Source organism: Nelusetta ayraudi, unplaced genomic scaffold (assembly GCF_046127955.1).
Source record: "Nelusetta ayraudi isolate G7.1 ecotype Tasmania unplaced genomic scaffold, CSIRO-AGI_Nayr_v1 ptg000100l, whole genome shotgun sequence".
Classification (NCBI taxonomy): Eukaryota; Metazoa; Chordata; class Actinopteri; order Tetraodontiformes; family Monacanthidae; genus Nelusetta; species Nelusetta ayraudi.
This window is the reverse complement of record NW_027466150.1, coordinates 1,304,992-1,318,314: the sequence shown is the minus strand read 5'-3', so window position 1 is coordinate 1,318,314 and position 13,323 is coordinate 1,304,992. Positions and strand designations below refer to the sequence as shown.

At 48.4% G+C, this 13,323-nt stretch overlaps 1 protein-coding gene across 1 annotated transcript in view; it reads right to left on the bottom strand.

Annotated features, from left to right (window-relative positions):
* Positions 1–13,323, bottom strand: part of nrxn3b (neurexin 3b) — a 272,751-nt gene that overhangs the window by 64,059 nt on the left and 195,369 nt on the right. The window contains exon 17 of the mRNA XM_076048392.1: positions 6,383–6,564. Within this exon, the coding sequence (XP_075904507.1) occupies positions 6,383–6,564 (182 nt within the window). The remainder of the gene's footprint in view (positions 1–6,382; positions 6,565–13,323) is intronic.

Below are 13,323 nucleotides of genomic sequence, written 5' to 3'. Positions count from 1 at the left end.
GCAAATCCGACTCGGCGGAACAAACCCCACAGGTGTCTGTAACGACGTTAGGAACGCCGCCGTTCCCCCGTCACGTTCCAGCGAGCAGTTCTGACAGGGTGACGGGGAGCCAACATGCGCACCCTCCCCTTCCCCCCCCGCAGCTGCGGCGACTTCATGGAATTTACCCATCACTCATTCCATCGACAAAAGGGCTTTTCCTCGCTGTGACACGCCGCGGCGATCGATAGTGGGAGTGGCGTCTGAGTTATTGTGCATAAATATTTCAGCGCTGCGCTAATAAAGCCGGCCGCTGCATCTAAAATGCATAGAGCCGGGGGAGCGAGGTTTTTTTTTTTTTTGCGGCAAACCATTTCCTGTCAAGGCCCGTGGAGATTTCTCCACTGCCCTGCTCATAAAACACTTGAAATAAACTCTATCATAAATGCGGCGGAATTAAATTCAAATATTGAGGAGTTGCACAAACTGCGAAATAAACTGTCGTTGGCGCGCTTCCCATCAGGAGCACGTCCGTTTCGCCGTGGATTGCAATGCAAGCGGCAGAGCAACACAAGGAGGATGAAACAAAGAACTCGGCAAGTTGATTTCACGGAGCACAAAGTGGGACGTTTTGATGCGACTGTCGCAACCATCCATGTTGCTGCACCGCAATGTGAAATTTGGAGGAAAGCAGACGGACGGAAGGAAAGAAAGCAGGAGGGAGGCGGGTGAAGTCGAGGTTGAAAACGGGAGGAACGCTCGAACACAATGTACAAAATCTCGGCGGGGTGACATCTGGGTTTGTGGTATTTTCAGTATTTGTTTGAGAGGATAAGTGAACGTTCAGGGGAATTTTGCTGCTTTCACTTGTGACGCCCCAAAAACGGCATAAAAACTGGCTGACAGAAGCTGGCGGCATCCATTAAAACCAGCAATAAACAACTTATTGCGCATCCCTTGACCTCGTAACAGAACACCCCCCCCCCCCCCCACCCCCACCCCCACCCCTCCGACTAATTACATGCAAATCCCGTGACGCCCTTAAACCTCGGAATCTAAACGCATGCCAGCGACGCAAAAACTCTCTTACGGAAAAATCTTCATGGGGTGTGAAGCTTTTACCGCCATCTGGTCACTAGTCTGCCACTTAAGCGCCGCCTGCTGTGGAACAGTCACGTTGTCAACAGTGTCACCCCCTTCCTGTCCTGTCCTTATCCCCGATGGAAAAAAAAAAAAAAAATGAAGACATATTGCCAATAAGCCGGTCCTTATATACTGACCTCATAAAGGAGCAACCTGCACCAGTGCCAATAACGCTTTGGCTCTACGGTGACGTAGCGGCCTGCTAATAACTGCTAAATGCTACAATGGACCAAAAGGCAGCCGCAGCTCCGATCGAACGTGGGAGTAGGCGAGAAAATACAAATAAGCGGCCGTAATGTTATCAGAGGCCACGAGCCGTAACCGCAAATATATCTGCCTCGCCACCCCCCACCCCGCTGGGGCTGCGGTAACTTGATAGAGGCGATCCGTGTGCCGGCCATATACGCGCTAATGCAAGCAGGTACACATCAAACATCCTTTATTAGGTGTGTCAAACAGAGTGGGGGGAGGGCGGGAGGGCAACCAGGAAGGGCTGGATATAAACAGGGTGGAGGCAGAGAAGGGAAATGATGGATGGAGGGATCAGAGACATGTGGGTGAAGAAGTGAGAAAATTAAAGCACCTGATGTAATTTATTTCGACGTCGACGTGTGCGTGTGCGTGTGCGGGCGAAAATTGGAAAAGTGCGGCCGAGCTCGCGCGCAAATCCGCGTCCATTCATCTCGCCTTCAAAAAGTTGCGGCCGAGTGGCTGCGCCGGCGGGGTTTTCAATTACGCTGCCGGCGCAAATTAGCATGAGAGGGAAATTCAAGTGGCTAATGGAATTGCGAAGCGCCACCGCTCTCTCTTGAAATGGACTAATTGGTTGTCAATGTATGTTTTCAAGGGGTTAGGTGGGGGGGAAGGTAGATATCTGACGTGTCTTTGGTGACAACCAAAGTGAGGGAAATGCGGGGGAAAAACCATGAGGGGGCGGTGTCGTGCAGAGAAGTTAATCGTCACGAAACAAAGAAGTAGCCCAAGTTAAATATGTATAACGTACTGTGTGTGTGTTAGGTCCACCGAGTGCAGTGGTTCTCAAACTTTCTCTGTCACGCCCCACCTTGGAGGAAGAAAATTTTTGTTGACCCCATAGACTTGCATGGCATTAGGGTTAGCGATAAGGCTGGAATTAGGGTTAGGGTTAGGGTTACTGCTGGAATTAGGGTTAGGGTTTCAGGGCTACTCTCGGAACGATTCCACAGCCAAAAGTGGCCAACAACAAAGACCACTGGCCACCGCCGGACTCCTGAATTCTTCTTTTCGTCCCTGTCAAATATTTGTTCATCCTGTGCACCTGAGCAGCGTTCTTCTTAGCTACTACCTACTGAACACTTTTTGTTCAACTGCCGCTAGCTGGGTTTTGTTTTTCTTCATTTTTTAGGGCCTCCAGTTTAGAGTTGGCAAAGTGTTTTCAGTCTGAAGGACAGCAAAAAAAGGTAAGGTCATTAAAAGGTTATTTAAAAACTTAGAAATCAGGCTGTAGACGAGGAAATTTCCAGATTCATTCACGCAAATTAAACATCCTTCCAATGGCAAACCTTGTAAATTGTATTTGGCTTGAAAGCACAGCGCAAACTGTAAAAACCCAACAGCTGCTTCAAAGCCAAATTAAATAAGAGATGTAATAAAGTGGAGATTACAACATGCGCCAGGTCCCATATTTATATATTTTAAACTATTTTTACAGTCAGGATTTCCATCACTGTGTTATGACGATGCCAACCCAAAGCAAACAACAAAGAAATTTCACTATTTTCATTGTGACTATTTTAAACCAGTTCAATCATTCACCCATTCATCATTCATTCATCTTCTATACCCGCTTATTCCTATTCAGGGTCACGGAGGTCTGCTGGAGCCTATCCCAGCTGTCTTAGGGCGAAGGCAGGGTGACACCCCGGACAAGTCGCCAGTTCAATCAACGAAAATTGTCTGTTCTCCTAAAAAAAAAGCTGATTCTATCCCAGCATAAATGTACAAGTTTTGTGACTTCAGCCTCCAATACAGTGACTCCCTTTGCGCCGCCTCCGACTTCACATTGTCAGCAGACTCTCCTGTTTGTGGCAGCTGCTCTTGTAATTACGTTTTTTTTGTTTTTTATCTCCCCCACGTAAATGATGAAGTGGCGATAAGATCCTGAGGGCATTTGCTCTCTTCTCTCTCTTCCTGCGTGTGTGTGTGTGTGTGTGTGTGTGTGTGTGTGTGTGTGTGTGTGTGATATGTTTATTCCCAACACGTCTAACCTCCAGCTTGGAGTCTTCCTCTACCGTCTACCGTGCACCCGCCTCTCTCACGTGCACGCACCTCAGCCTCCTGCCGTGACTGACACCCCGACACCAAAAGAGTCGCCCCCCATCGCAGCCTGCTGCTTCATTTCCCATTCAGATCAGATTTGCGTTGGGTCTTTTTTTTTTTTTTTTTTAACCCCCACGCGATACGAGACGCTGCCGCCGAGTCGTCTCGGTGGAGGGGGCGGCTGTCGTGAGCCCCAAGGCTCGAGAAAACGCGGTAAGGGGAACGAAAAAAAAAAAAAAAAAAAATCTCACCTCTGCAAATTACACCTAATTGCCCCCCTCAGATTTCAAGCCGGGCGTGCAGTTGTTCTTAGCGGCTGGAATGTAAACACTGCAATCAGCATTTTTATTCACGATTGCCAAACAAGCCGTGAGCTAATCAGGAGGAGGAGGCGTTGAGACGGCATAATGAAGGAAGCGGAGGGAGAGAAGGAGGAGGGGGGTGTGTGATGAAGGAGCCGGTGATTAGGAATTGCCTTAAAATATGCTGGGATTCCGAGTAGGACCTGAAAATAAGGGGACAACTAAATTTTCTTGACTTGCTTTGAGAGATTCGGAGGGACAAACTTTTTAATGTGTTGCACTGACGAGACTGTGATGTGAGAAAACAGGCAAAAACCTACCAAGACTGAGTCATGTCTCCGTTGACGGCCTTTTCAATTTCTTGCATTTACAATGGAAGGGTAAAAGCCTTCGATATTAAAAAGTGGCAGACTAATCAGAGACAATTTTCTTTTTGTCGTTTTTTTTGTAGCCGACTTGCGGCTGTGCAGACCGAAGAAGAAGAAGAAGAAAAGCACACGGACGATTATGTTTGAACAAAGTGTCTGAGTGAAGAAATCATGTATTTTGTGTCTCAAAAGCAAGGAGCTGCTTCATAGAAATATATATATGTATATGTATATATATATATATATATATATATATATATATATATATATATATATATATATATATCCCTCATAATTGCAAAAGATAAGGTAATGGGCCCGGGGCTGCCGTGACCTTTGCTCAGGCGCAGATGTGAGGCGGACAGGCGGGCTGCACCTTTGACCTTTTCCCTCGGATTCATTACTGAAGTGCAAAGTCGCTGCGAGGCCTCTCGCCCGTCATTAGCTCTTCCCGTCTAATGACATTTCTCAGAGTCGTCTGGAGCGTCGGCATGATCCCAGCAGCCCCGCCGAGTTCACGGAGTTGCCTTACAAACCTGTGCGGCCGCAATAAATGTGCAAATGCGAGTTGAAAAAGCCACGCGTTTGCGGCCGGACAACGAACGCCTCGGCTGTGTTTTTTTTAAATTAATTTTTTTCTCTCACTGGCGGCGTAATGTTGCACACACTCGAGCGGGGCTGCATTCCCAGTCAAGGACTTATTCATTATTTATTGTTAACCTGAGGTAAGAGTCCAGCACTTCTTTAGCTCCTTGTTAGAAACAACGGGTTTAATCGAGCCCCGGCGCGCTGGCGCTTGTCTCCGGGTGTTAGCGGGAGTCGTGGGGCGAAGCCGTCGTTGTTAAATATTAAATGAAAACACGCTCTGTTTGTGCACCCCCGCCGGCTGTCTATAAATCATGTGAAATATTAGCAGCGCCGCGTTCAGATCATGTTGCTGCATATTATTATATATTTTTTTAAATAAATTCATTCGCACCCTGAGACCAGCAGGAATGAAGACGTTTCGCCGCCCGGTGACTCGGAGCCAAATTATAAGAGAAACCCCGCTTGGCGAGCAGCGCCCGTGATCGTAGCAAGGCGGGGGGGAGTGGAATTAAAAATGCATCCCCTCCGTCTTCCTTTAGGGGGCTCTTGCAAATACTCAGTCGGTTAGAGACGCAGGGAGGCGTTTCCCCGCGTCGCCGCGTCTCCATGTGTCTTTATATCCTGCCACTGCCTCCAAGCCCCTTCACCTGCGCAGGCGTCTCACTGGCCCCTCCCTCATCTGCCCCCTCCACCCTCCACCCCCCCCACACGCCACCACCGTGAAGGCGAAGGCCCCTTGTTGTCGGCCCTGATCTTGGCCAAGCAGATGGCGGCTCCTCTGCACCACATGGCCACCACTCTGGAGATGAGGGGAGCTCTTAAAGAAGAAAAAGACTTTCAATCTGCTTCTTTTTTTTTTTCCCGCCTACCCACCTTCTTCTTCCGCTTTTTCTTTTTTTGCACGCCGTCAGCACAGGCTACGAGCTTCAAAAGCGAAAAAACAAACAAGCAAACAAACAAACAAACAAAAACAAAAGGGTGCACGCCGTCGCCGCCTCTGCTCATCTCCCGTCGAGTGAGATGATTATGTAAATGCTTAACGCTTATGTAAAGCGGTCAGAGCCAAGGTCGCCAGAGTGAGATTATTAAGATGCCGCGTGGACCGTGGACGCCTCCCATGGACGAGGGGTTCCGGCCCCTCCCCTCGGCTTCCTATCATCTAACACCAACATGTGGAGGGTGGGGGTGAAGGGAGAGTGTGGGGGGTGGGTAGCGGAACGCAATGCATATGTATGCGGAGCCGCATTCATTATTCATAGCCTGGAGTCAGTTGGAACGGCGGCGTTGGGTTATTCCAGAGCAGGACGGCGAGCAAAGACTTGGAGGCAGGCGGCAACTTTTTCATTTTTTTTTTTTTTGTCTTTCTTTTATAAATCTGCAGTGTTTCTATAAATTAGCGACGTGAACGCAACCCAGGCCATAAAACCTTGAAGCACACTCCGCTCATTATTATTAGTAGTATTATATATAGATATTTTTCAGGACTCTTTGCTCATTGTGTGGCACTTCACAGATAGAAGTGTGAATTCTCTTCATCGGCTGAAATATTGAGGCGTTTTTTTTCTTAAGTGGCTGAGAGGCACTTTGGAAGGAGCTGCAGCCAGATGTTTCGCCCCGGTCTAATTAGACAAGTGGCTCGGCTGGAGCTGCAGTGGAAATCACGCCGCTAAACAGCCTCGTCGGCAAGCGATAATCGGCACTCACGATGTGCAGCATGATGTAGTCGCCCAGACGCGGCGCGCTGTCGATGCGGACCAGGATGCCGTCCTTGATGGTGGAGCTGAAGCCCACCGCCAGCCGGTCCGTCCGCGTGCTCGGCCTCTCGTTATTGGGCCACGTGTACGTGATCAGCCCGCCTCCTTTGCCGAAGATGTAGGTGGTGCCCGCTGCAGAAAGACAAGAGGAAAAGCGGTTAAACATGAGGCTACGTGGCTACCAGAAGGAGTAGAGGTTCATTCGAAATTATTGCAGTAGCCAAGTTTCCTGCTCGTTAGGGAAACTTCTGGAAAGACTCAATCAGAGGAAGCGGCTCTCCCGTCACCTGAGCTGAATGTTCAGCACGAGTTTATTCATTTAAAACAGTTTCCAGCCAACAATTTGTTCATTAACTCTGTTACAACAATAAAAAAAAAACACCACAACAAGGCAGCCTACAAACCTTTTTAGGTGAAGTCTTTGCAGTTATTTCATTCCTTCGAAATGCAAATTAAAAGGCTTGCTTCAACAACTCATTAACAGACAAAAAGGATGTGCAATGATACCAATCTTTAGACTTTTTTTTTTTTTTTTTTTTATCTTTTTTAAATTTTTTTTAGAATTTTTAGAAAACAGCAGTGAGTGAACGCACGTGCACCGAAACAAATCGTTTCCCTGCAGGTGAGATTGAATGAGCTGAACCTCCAGACAAGCACATGAAATATCAGGACCTTCATCAGTATTTTGGGCCAAAGCGAACTGGAGGAGGTCCCTCTTGGTGTTTTTCAATTGTTTTGATTTGGTTTTCCTGTTACATGCACACAAGTACAAGTACAAGATTTAGCAGCTACAGTTAGCAGCGAGCGGTATCCGCTAGTCGTTCTTTGTTAATTCACGCGGCGTTCAGAGTGAGAAGTATGGCACAGGAAACCTAAGGGCGAAAAAGTGCTTGCGAAAATCCAATTTTGGGAAGTGCGAAGACGGCTAACTAGGCACCAGGGAGCTCGGCAGGGGCACCAAAACACAGGAAGCTGTTCTGACAAAACCAAATCCATATTCCTAAATCTGACGTAATTCTTTGGCAACCGCTGCCTGTTGTGCCGCTACAAGCGTAATTGTGTCCAGTTCCATTTTGAGGTGTTTAATGGTATTCAGCCACCGCGGCCGCCGCCACCACCTTTCCAGCTAGAAGTCAGCAGTTCCCCCGGCGCCATCTCTGACCTATCCTTCTCTTAAATATAGCTCCTTTCTTGGGAATAAAAGCCAGTATGACCAGAACCGGATAAGCCTCCCAATCCTCATGTATTATATATGAGACCTGCAACCAAAGAACAAAGGCTGGCACAAGAAAGGGGAGAAGGGAGAGGAGGAGGACGACGAGGAGGGGAAGAGGAGGAGGAATAGCAAGAAAAAAAAGAAGGGGAAAAAAAAATCGAAGAAGCTTCGTCTGGTTTAATTTGACAAATGCGGCGAAAGGAAAAAAGGGCAGCTGTACCAGTGGGGGTAGAGCGGGATGAAATTTTCACTCATTACATCAGCCTCTATGCAGATTGGTGTCAGATTAGAGCTTCTGATTGGATCGAGCTCGGCCGCGAGCCACGGAGAAGAAAAAAAAAAAAACACAAAAAAATGAAAGTTGTTTGTGGATTTATTTTCCTTTATAGCGCTGAGCAGACAGAGAAATAAAATAATAATAAAAACAATCTTTCTTTACTTGGTTGCAGGGCCGACTTCAATTCCGTCTTGTGAGTTTTCCCCAGAGGAGCCGCCCGCCAGAATTAAGGCGCCGCTGAGCCGCTTAGACGTCTCGCCGGCGTTTAAGGCAAAGATAATCAAGAGATCAAAAGCGTCCAGACCTACAGCAGCCAGACGGGCAGGCAGACAGGAAGACGGGCAGACAGGAAGACCTGTGGCCGGGTCGATACGACGGACTAAAACAGACTCCCGCGGCTTATAAGGACTTTTCTGTTTATGCACGTTTCTGTTTTTTGCTTTCCTTCCCCGTCGGTCGGTGGCTCCCCTTCGACTTCACCTGGCTCCCCTCCGTCTCCCGCCACCCGTCCCGTTCCGCTTGCTTCCTCCTCTGCGAGTCACCTGAACATCTGCGTGGCCTTGTGACGGCAGCCCAGCTGTCTCACTGTTTTTATTTCGTTTTTTTTTAACCCCCCCCAACCCCCGGTGAAGCAGCCAACAATCTGCTCCACGGTCCGTCGTACCTCAGGGACGGCGGCAACATATGGATGAGAGGGAGCGAGGTGCGACGAAGGGAGTCACTCCGTCCAGAGTCGACCGTCGATAGTCGGCGACTGAAGATGTTCTATTATATAGAATAAATAGGTTCAAGCATTTTAACATGAGAAACTATGCAAAATTCTACCTTTCACTGTTTTTCTAACTACAATCTGTGACTCCATCCTGCCCATCCATAAATTAATCAACCCTCTGTGATGTCACAAAGGGCACTGATTACTCTCCCAAGTTAGTGACCACACCCGTCCTCTGAGGCCGCCTTCCTTTAGTCCCCTTACAAACTTGTGGAAAGCCCAGCAATGAGTTGGTTTTCCGCTAATCATGCTTCCTGCAGGTTTTTCCTGACTCAAAAAATCATGCATAGCGATGATGTCTGGATACTAGATTGTGGCTGCAGCGCTCAAATACTTCACAATGTATGCAACCAGAGCGGACGTCAATGATTTTTCTTTCAGACAAGGAGAGTGAGGCAAAATCTGACAATATTTTACAGGAGGCTGTAAACAGAGGGCTAAATAAGCTCTTCTGCGAAGATCCAAAATGTTTCTGGGAAACTACTTACACAATTCTACTCCGCTGGTACATCTGTCGCTGCCGCTGCTCCTTTACTAGCAAGGTCACGACTTCTTTCAAAAAGTTCTACCAGAAGGCAAAGCGGCTTTCATGTGCAACGCAACCGGCGCAGACACTGATCATTTTCAGCCAACGTCAGACGTCCTCGCAGCCACAAACCACCCTTCGCCATTTACAGGGGACCCCACTAACACAAGGAGCGCCCCCTTGAGGCTGCACTCTTCAAAGCGAACGCTCTAAAAGCAGAAAGGGAAGATCTTAAGAGTTGCTTCCTCTGGGCGTGACTTTATTTCCTTACATTTCAAAAGCAATAACAGATTTCCTCCCTTTGTTCTCCGGGACGATGGCGACAGCGTCGCATCTCACCTGCCTCACATGGCCTCATTTCCGCCATGATATCATGCGTGGATGCAAAACATGCCCAAACGAGCTAGCGCAAAAAAACTCCCCCCCCAAAAAAAAGAAAAAAAAAAGCAAGGGAGGCAGCCTGCGGCCAAGCTAGCGCGGGATTGGTCCCCGCTGTCTCGCATCCTCAAAGTTCCTCCTCGCCAAAAGAGGTTCAGGCAGACTCGGCGATCAACCTCGCCCATCACGCTCCCGCTCCTTCCTGCATGGCGACGACGAGCGGCGAAAGATTCAAGCACCCCGGGGAGCCAATTATCACATTGAGATTTGCTTAACGCTTCACGCAGACAATGTCGGGCACGAAGTGCACGCACGCAAACACAACAACAGTCATACGCGCGAATCAGGCGGGCCGGAGACGCCGCGAACACGCAATGTCGTACCCGATTTGAGAAAAGAGGGTGAAAACATGTGCGTTGGAAATTATAATAATAATAAAAAAAAAACCTGTCCAAATCGTCAAGAATTGTCACAGACAATTGTACGTGACCTTAGCGACAGGGTCAGAATGCGGAATGACCGTGAGCGCGTCACGTTTTCCGGAGCAGGGAACCGATTTCCCGACGCTCAACCGGGAGTTAAGTTAAAATTAAAAAAAAAAAAAAAAAAAAAAAAAAAAAAGGTTAAAAATCAGCATGAGGTTGTGGAGGCGCATAATTGTTGCTAACGTGATTCACCAGCAAGGTCATGAGTATCGTCAAAGTGTTCGGAGAGAGAGAGAGAGAGAGAGAGAGAGAGAGAGAGAGAGAGAGAGAGAGAGGGAGAGGGAGAGAGAGAGAGCGAGAGAGAGAAGGAGGGAGAGAGAGAGAGAGAGAGCAGGAGGCCTCTGCGCGTTCACGCACACGCAACCAGCGCTAACATGAATAATTACCAGGGTTTTTTTTTCCTTTCCTCTCTTCAAGGAGACTAATTAGATGGCAGCGTGAGAGGCTGAAGACGTGGAATATTTCACCATCTCCGACGTTACTTAACGTACGCAGACCTCAAACACCTCCCCCGGTCGTTAGCCCTTGCTGTGAAGTTGTAAGCGAGACGAATTTCATTTGGCGCGTTTTGGTTTTTTCCTTTTTTTTGTGTCGGAAAAAAAGAAAATCCAAAATTTTAGGTGACAGATTTTAAACAGGGGGTGTCAAACTCGTTTAGACCAAGGGTCTGTATGTCACCACTGAGGGCCCAGTTGTCAGTGTAAGTAGAGGAAATCACACTTGACCATGTTGCAAAGAAAGCATCGATGCTTCCACCCAAGCACAAACAAAGTCATTTGAAGTAAAGTGAATATCTATCTTTTTTTCCCCCACTGGATGCCACTATATCTGCCAGGCTGGTCCTTTAAATAAAATGAACCCAGTCCTTCTCTCTCAGCTTTCTTGGAAGCCACTGGCGAGCTTCTCTCGCAGGAGCGAGTTACCGCCAGCCGTTGGCGGCCGCGCTTCAGGTTCCGGGGGGAATGGGGGGGTGAAAACTCTCAAGTGAGCCGCGCAAAAAAAATGGAGCCTTCATCAACATTGACCCCCCCCTCCCGCCTCCCGGTGAAGAGGCAACTACAGGGAAAATATCATCAAAGGAATCAAAGCCTACAAACAGATTAGCGCACAAGATGTTATTTTGGTGGATCAGAGGGGACTTTCATCTCCGTCTCTGAATAATGCTACGTGGTCGTGGCCATTGGGCATTGGAGGCGAGCCATCTGAAATCTAACAGCGGCGTATGGGGGGGCTCCATTGATTAGCGAGTACTGGGATGGGAGATATAAACCCCTCTTGAACCAAAAAAGGGGAAAAAAAGAAGCTAATCAGGATTCTTTGATGATCCAACAGAACCAAATACCTCATTCTCAGCATTGGAGATCCAGCAGCTCCACAGACTTGGAAATGCTGCTTCGAAATCTGTTTCTAGTATTAAACTGAAGATGAGAGACCAGGTCAAAGCCTAGGCCCCTATTTGGCAGAGCTTCTCAGGGAGGCGGAAGGTCAGGACGCCTGTCCCCAGGAAAACAGAGCGCCATCCCGTCCTTCCAGTCTTACCCGCGACGTCAGCCAGGTACGGTCGAAGAAAAAAAACCCTTTCACCGGGGTCACCGGCTCTGACGCAGTTGGCCCACGGGGAGGGAAAACTGGCAGGACGCAATCTTATCTGCCAGAGAATTGAGATTCTGAGCGATTACTGGGATCCAAGAGATGGGAGCTGAACGGAATAGAAAATATGCGGGTAGGATTCCCATTTTCCCCCCAAAAAAGACTTTTTTTTTCTTTATTGCTGGGTAGCCGGGGGTTTTTGTGATTATTTTTTTTGGGCGGTTCATATCAGATTTATATGAGCTCAAGCGGGACATCAGACAACAGGGATTAGTGGCTGGCTGATGTTTCACTGCTTCCTTGTTTGCGGAGCGTCGATGCAGATCGGGCAGCTCATCCTATACCTCTCCGCTCCGTCGCCAACTGACGAACACGACAGACTAATAATGCAGAGCAAAGGATTAAACACACTTCTGCATTCATTCCTCTGAACCGACGACACGTCTACTATTGGCAAATCTTGCACACAGGGCTTTTTTTTTTTTTTTTTCAACGCTTCCGGAAAACGTTTAGATTTCATTTTGCACGCTCTTCCAAATTCCGTCAATTTTTTTCAGCTCACATTGGAACGGAATGAGGCTGACCAAAGCAGCTGTCACGCTCGCTGTCCGACTGGGTAACCGGTTGTGTGAGCGGCCTTCAGACCACGCTGCATGCAACAACCCTGTGTTGTGGTTGTCGTTTCTTTTTTCAGTATCATTGCAGTTTTATTTTTTCCCACCAATGAACTCGGCGGTGTGTTTGTGCGCGTTAGAGGAGAAGAAAGATACCGGGGCTTCGGATTGGCCGAAAAGTAGAAAACCTCAGTGGGTAAATACACCAGAACCCTTCAAGTGTACATTCAGTACACACATGCATGAGTGTGCACATCCACACTGACACACACCTTTGGTCCCGTCTCCTTGGCTGTGTGTTGTTGTTGTTGCTGTCGCTGTTGTTGTTATTGTTTATGTGCTTTTATGTCTCTTTTCCCCCTTGTTATCACTCAGGCTTCCTGCAGCACCGGCGCCCCGGGGGGACGCGGAACGAAGACAAACACAGTTTGATGTGGTCGAATTTTGCGCCATCGCAGAATGAGGGAGAGAGAGAGAGAGAGAGAGAGAGAGAGAGAGAGAGAGAGAGAGAGAGAGAGAAACAAACAAAAACAAAACAGGGCATTTAGAAAGAAAGAAAGAAAGAAAAGAGAGCGAGAACGAATGTAATTGGCTCCTCGATCACTTTGAAAAGAACTCCATCACTGCGACGCCCCCCCACCCCCCGACCCCCCCGCTGAGCGTCATACACACAGCATCATTAGGCTCGCTGTCCTTCACGCGGGCTACAATGAGGAATCACTGTCACAGGAATCGAATTGCGAGACGCTGAGCGGCGTAATCACCGGGATTTATCTCCATTTCCGGCCTCTTATCATTTCATAATTCACTCCTTCCAACCGGCGCCTCCTCGGGGGCGGGGAGGGAATGACGGACGGAAGGGGCCCCGGTCGCTTCCCCCCGTCTGTCCGTCCGTCCATCCGTTGCCAGGAGCTAGTTTAAGGACGGAGGCCGAATCCGTCTATGCGAGTGCAGTCACGGAGAACGACGGCCATTGCCCCCCCCCCCCCCGCTGAACAAAGAAAGGAAGGAAGAAGAAAAAACTGGGAACATG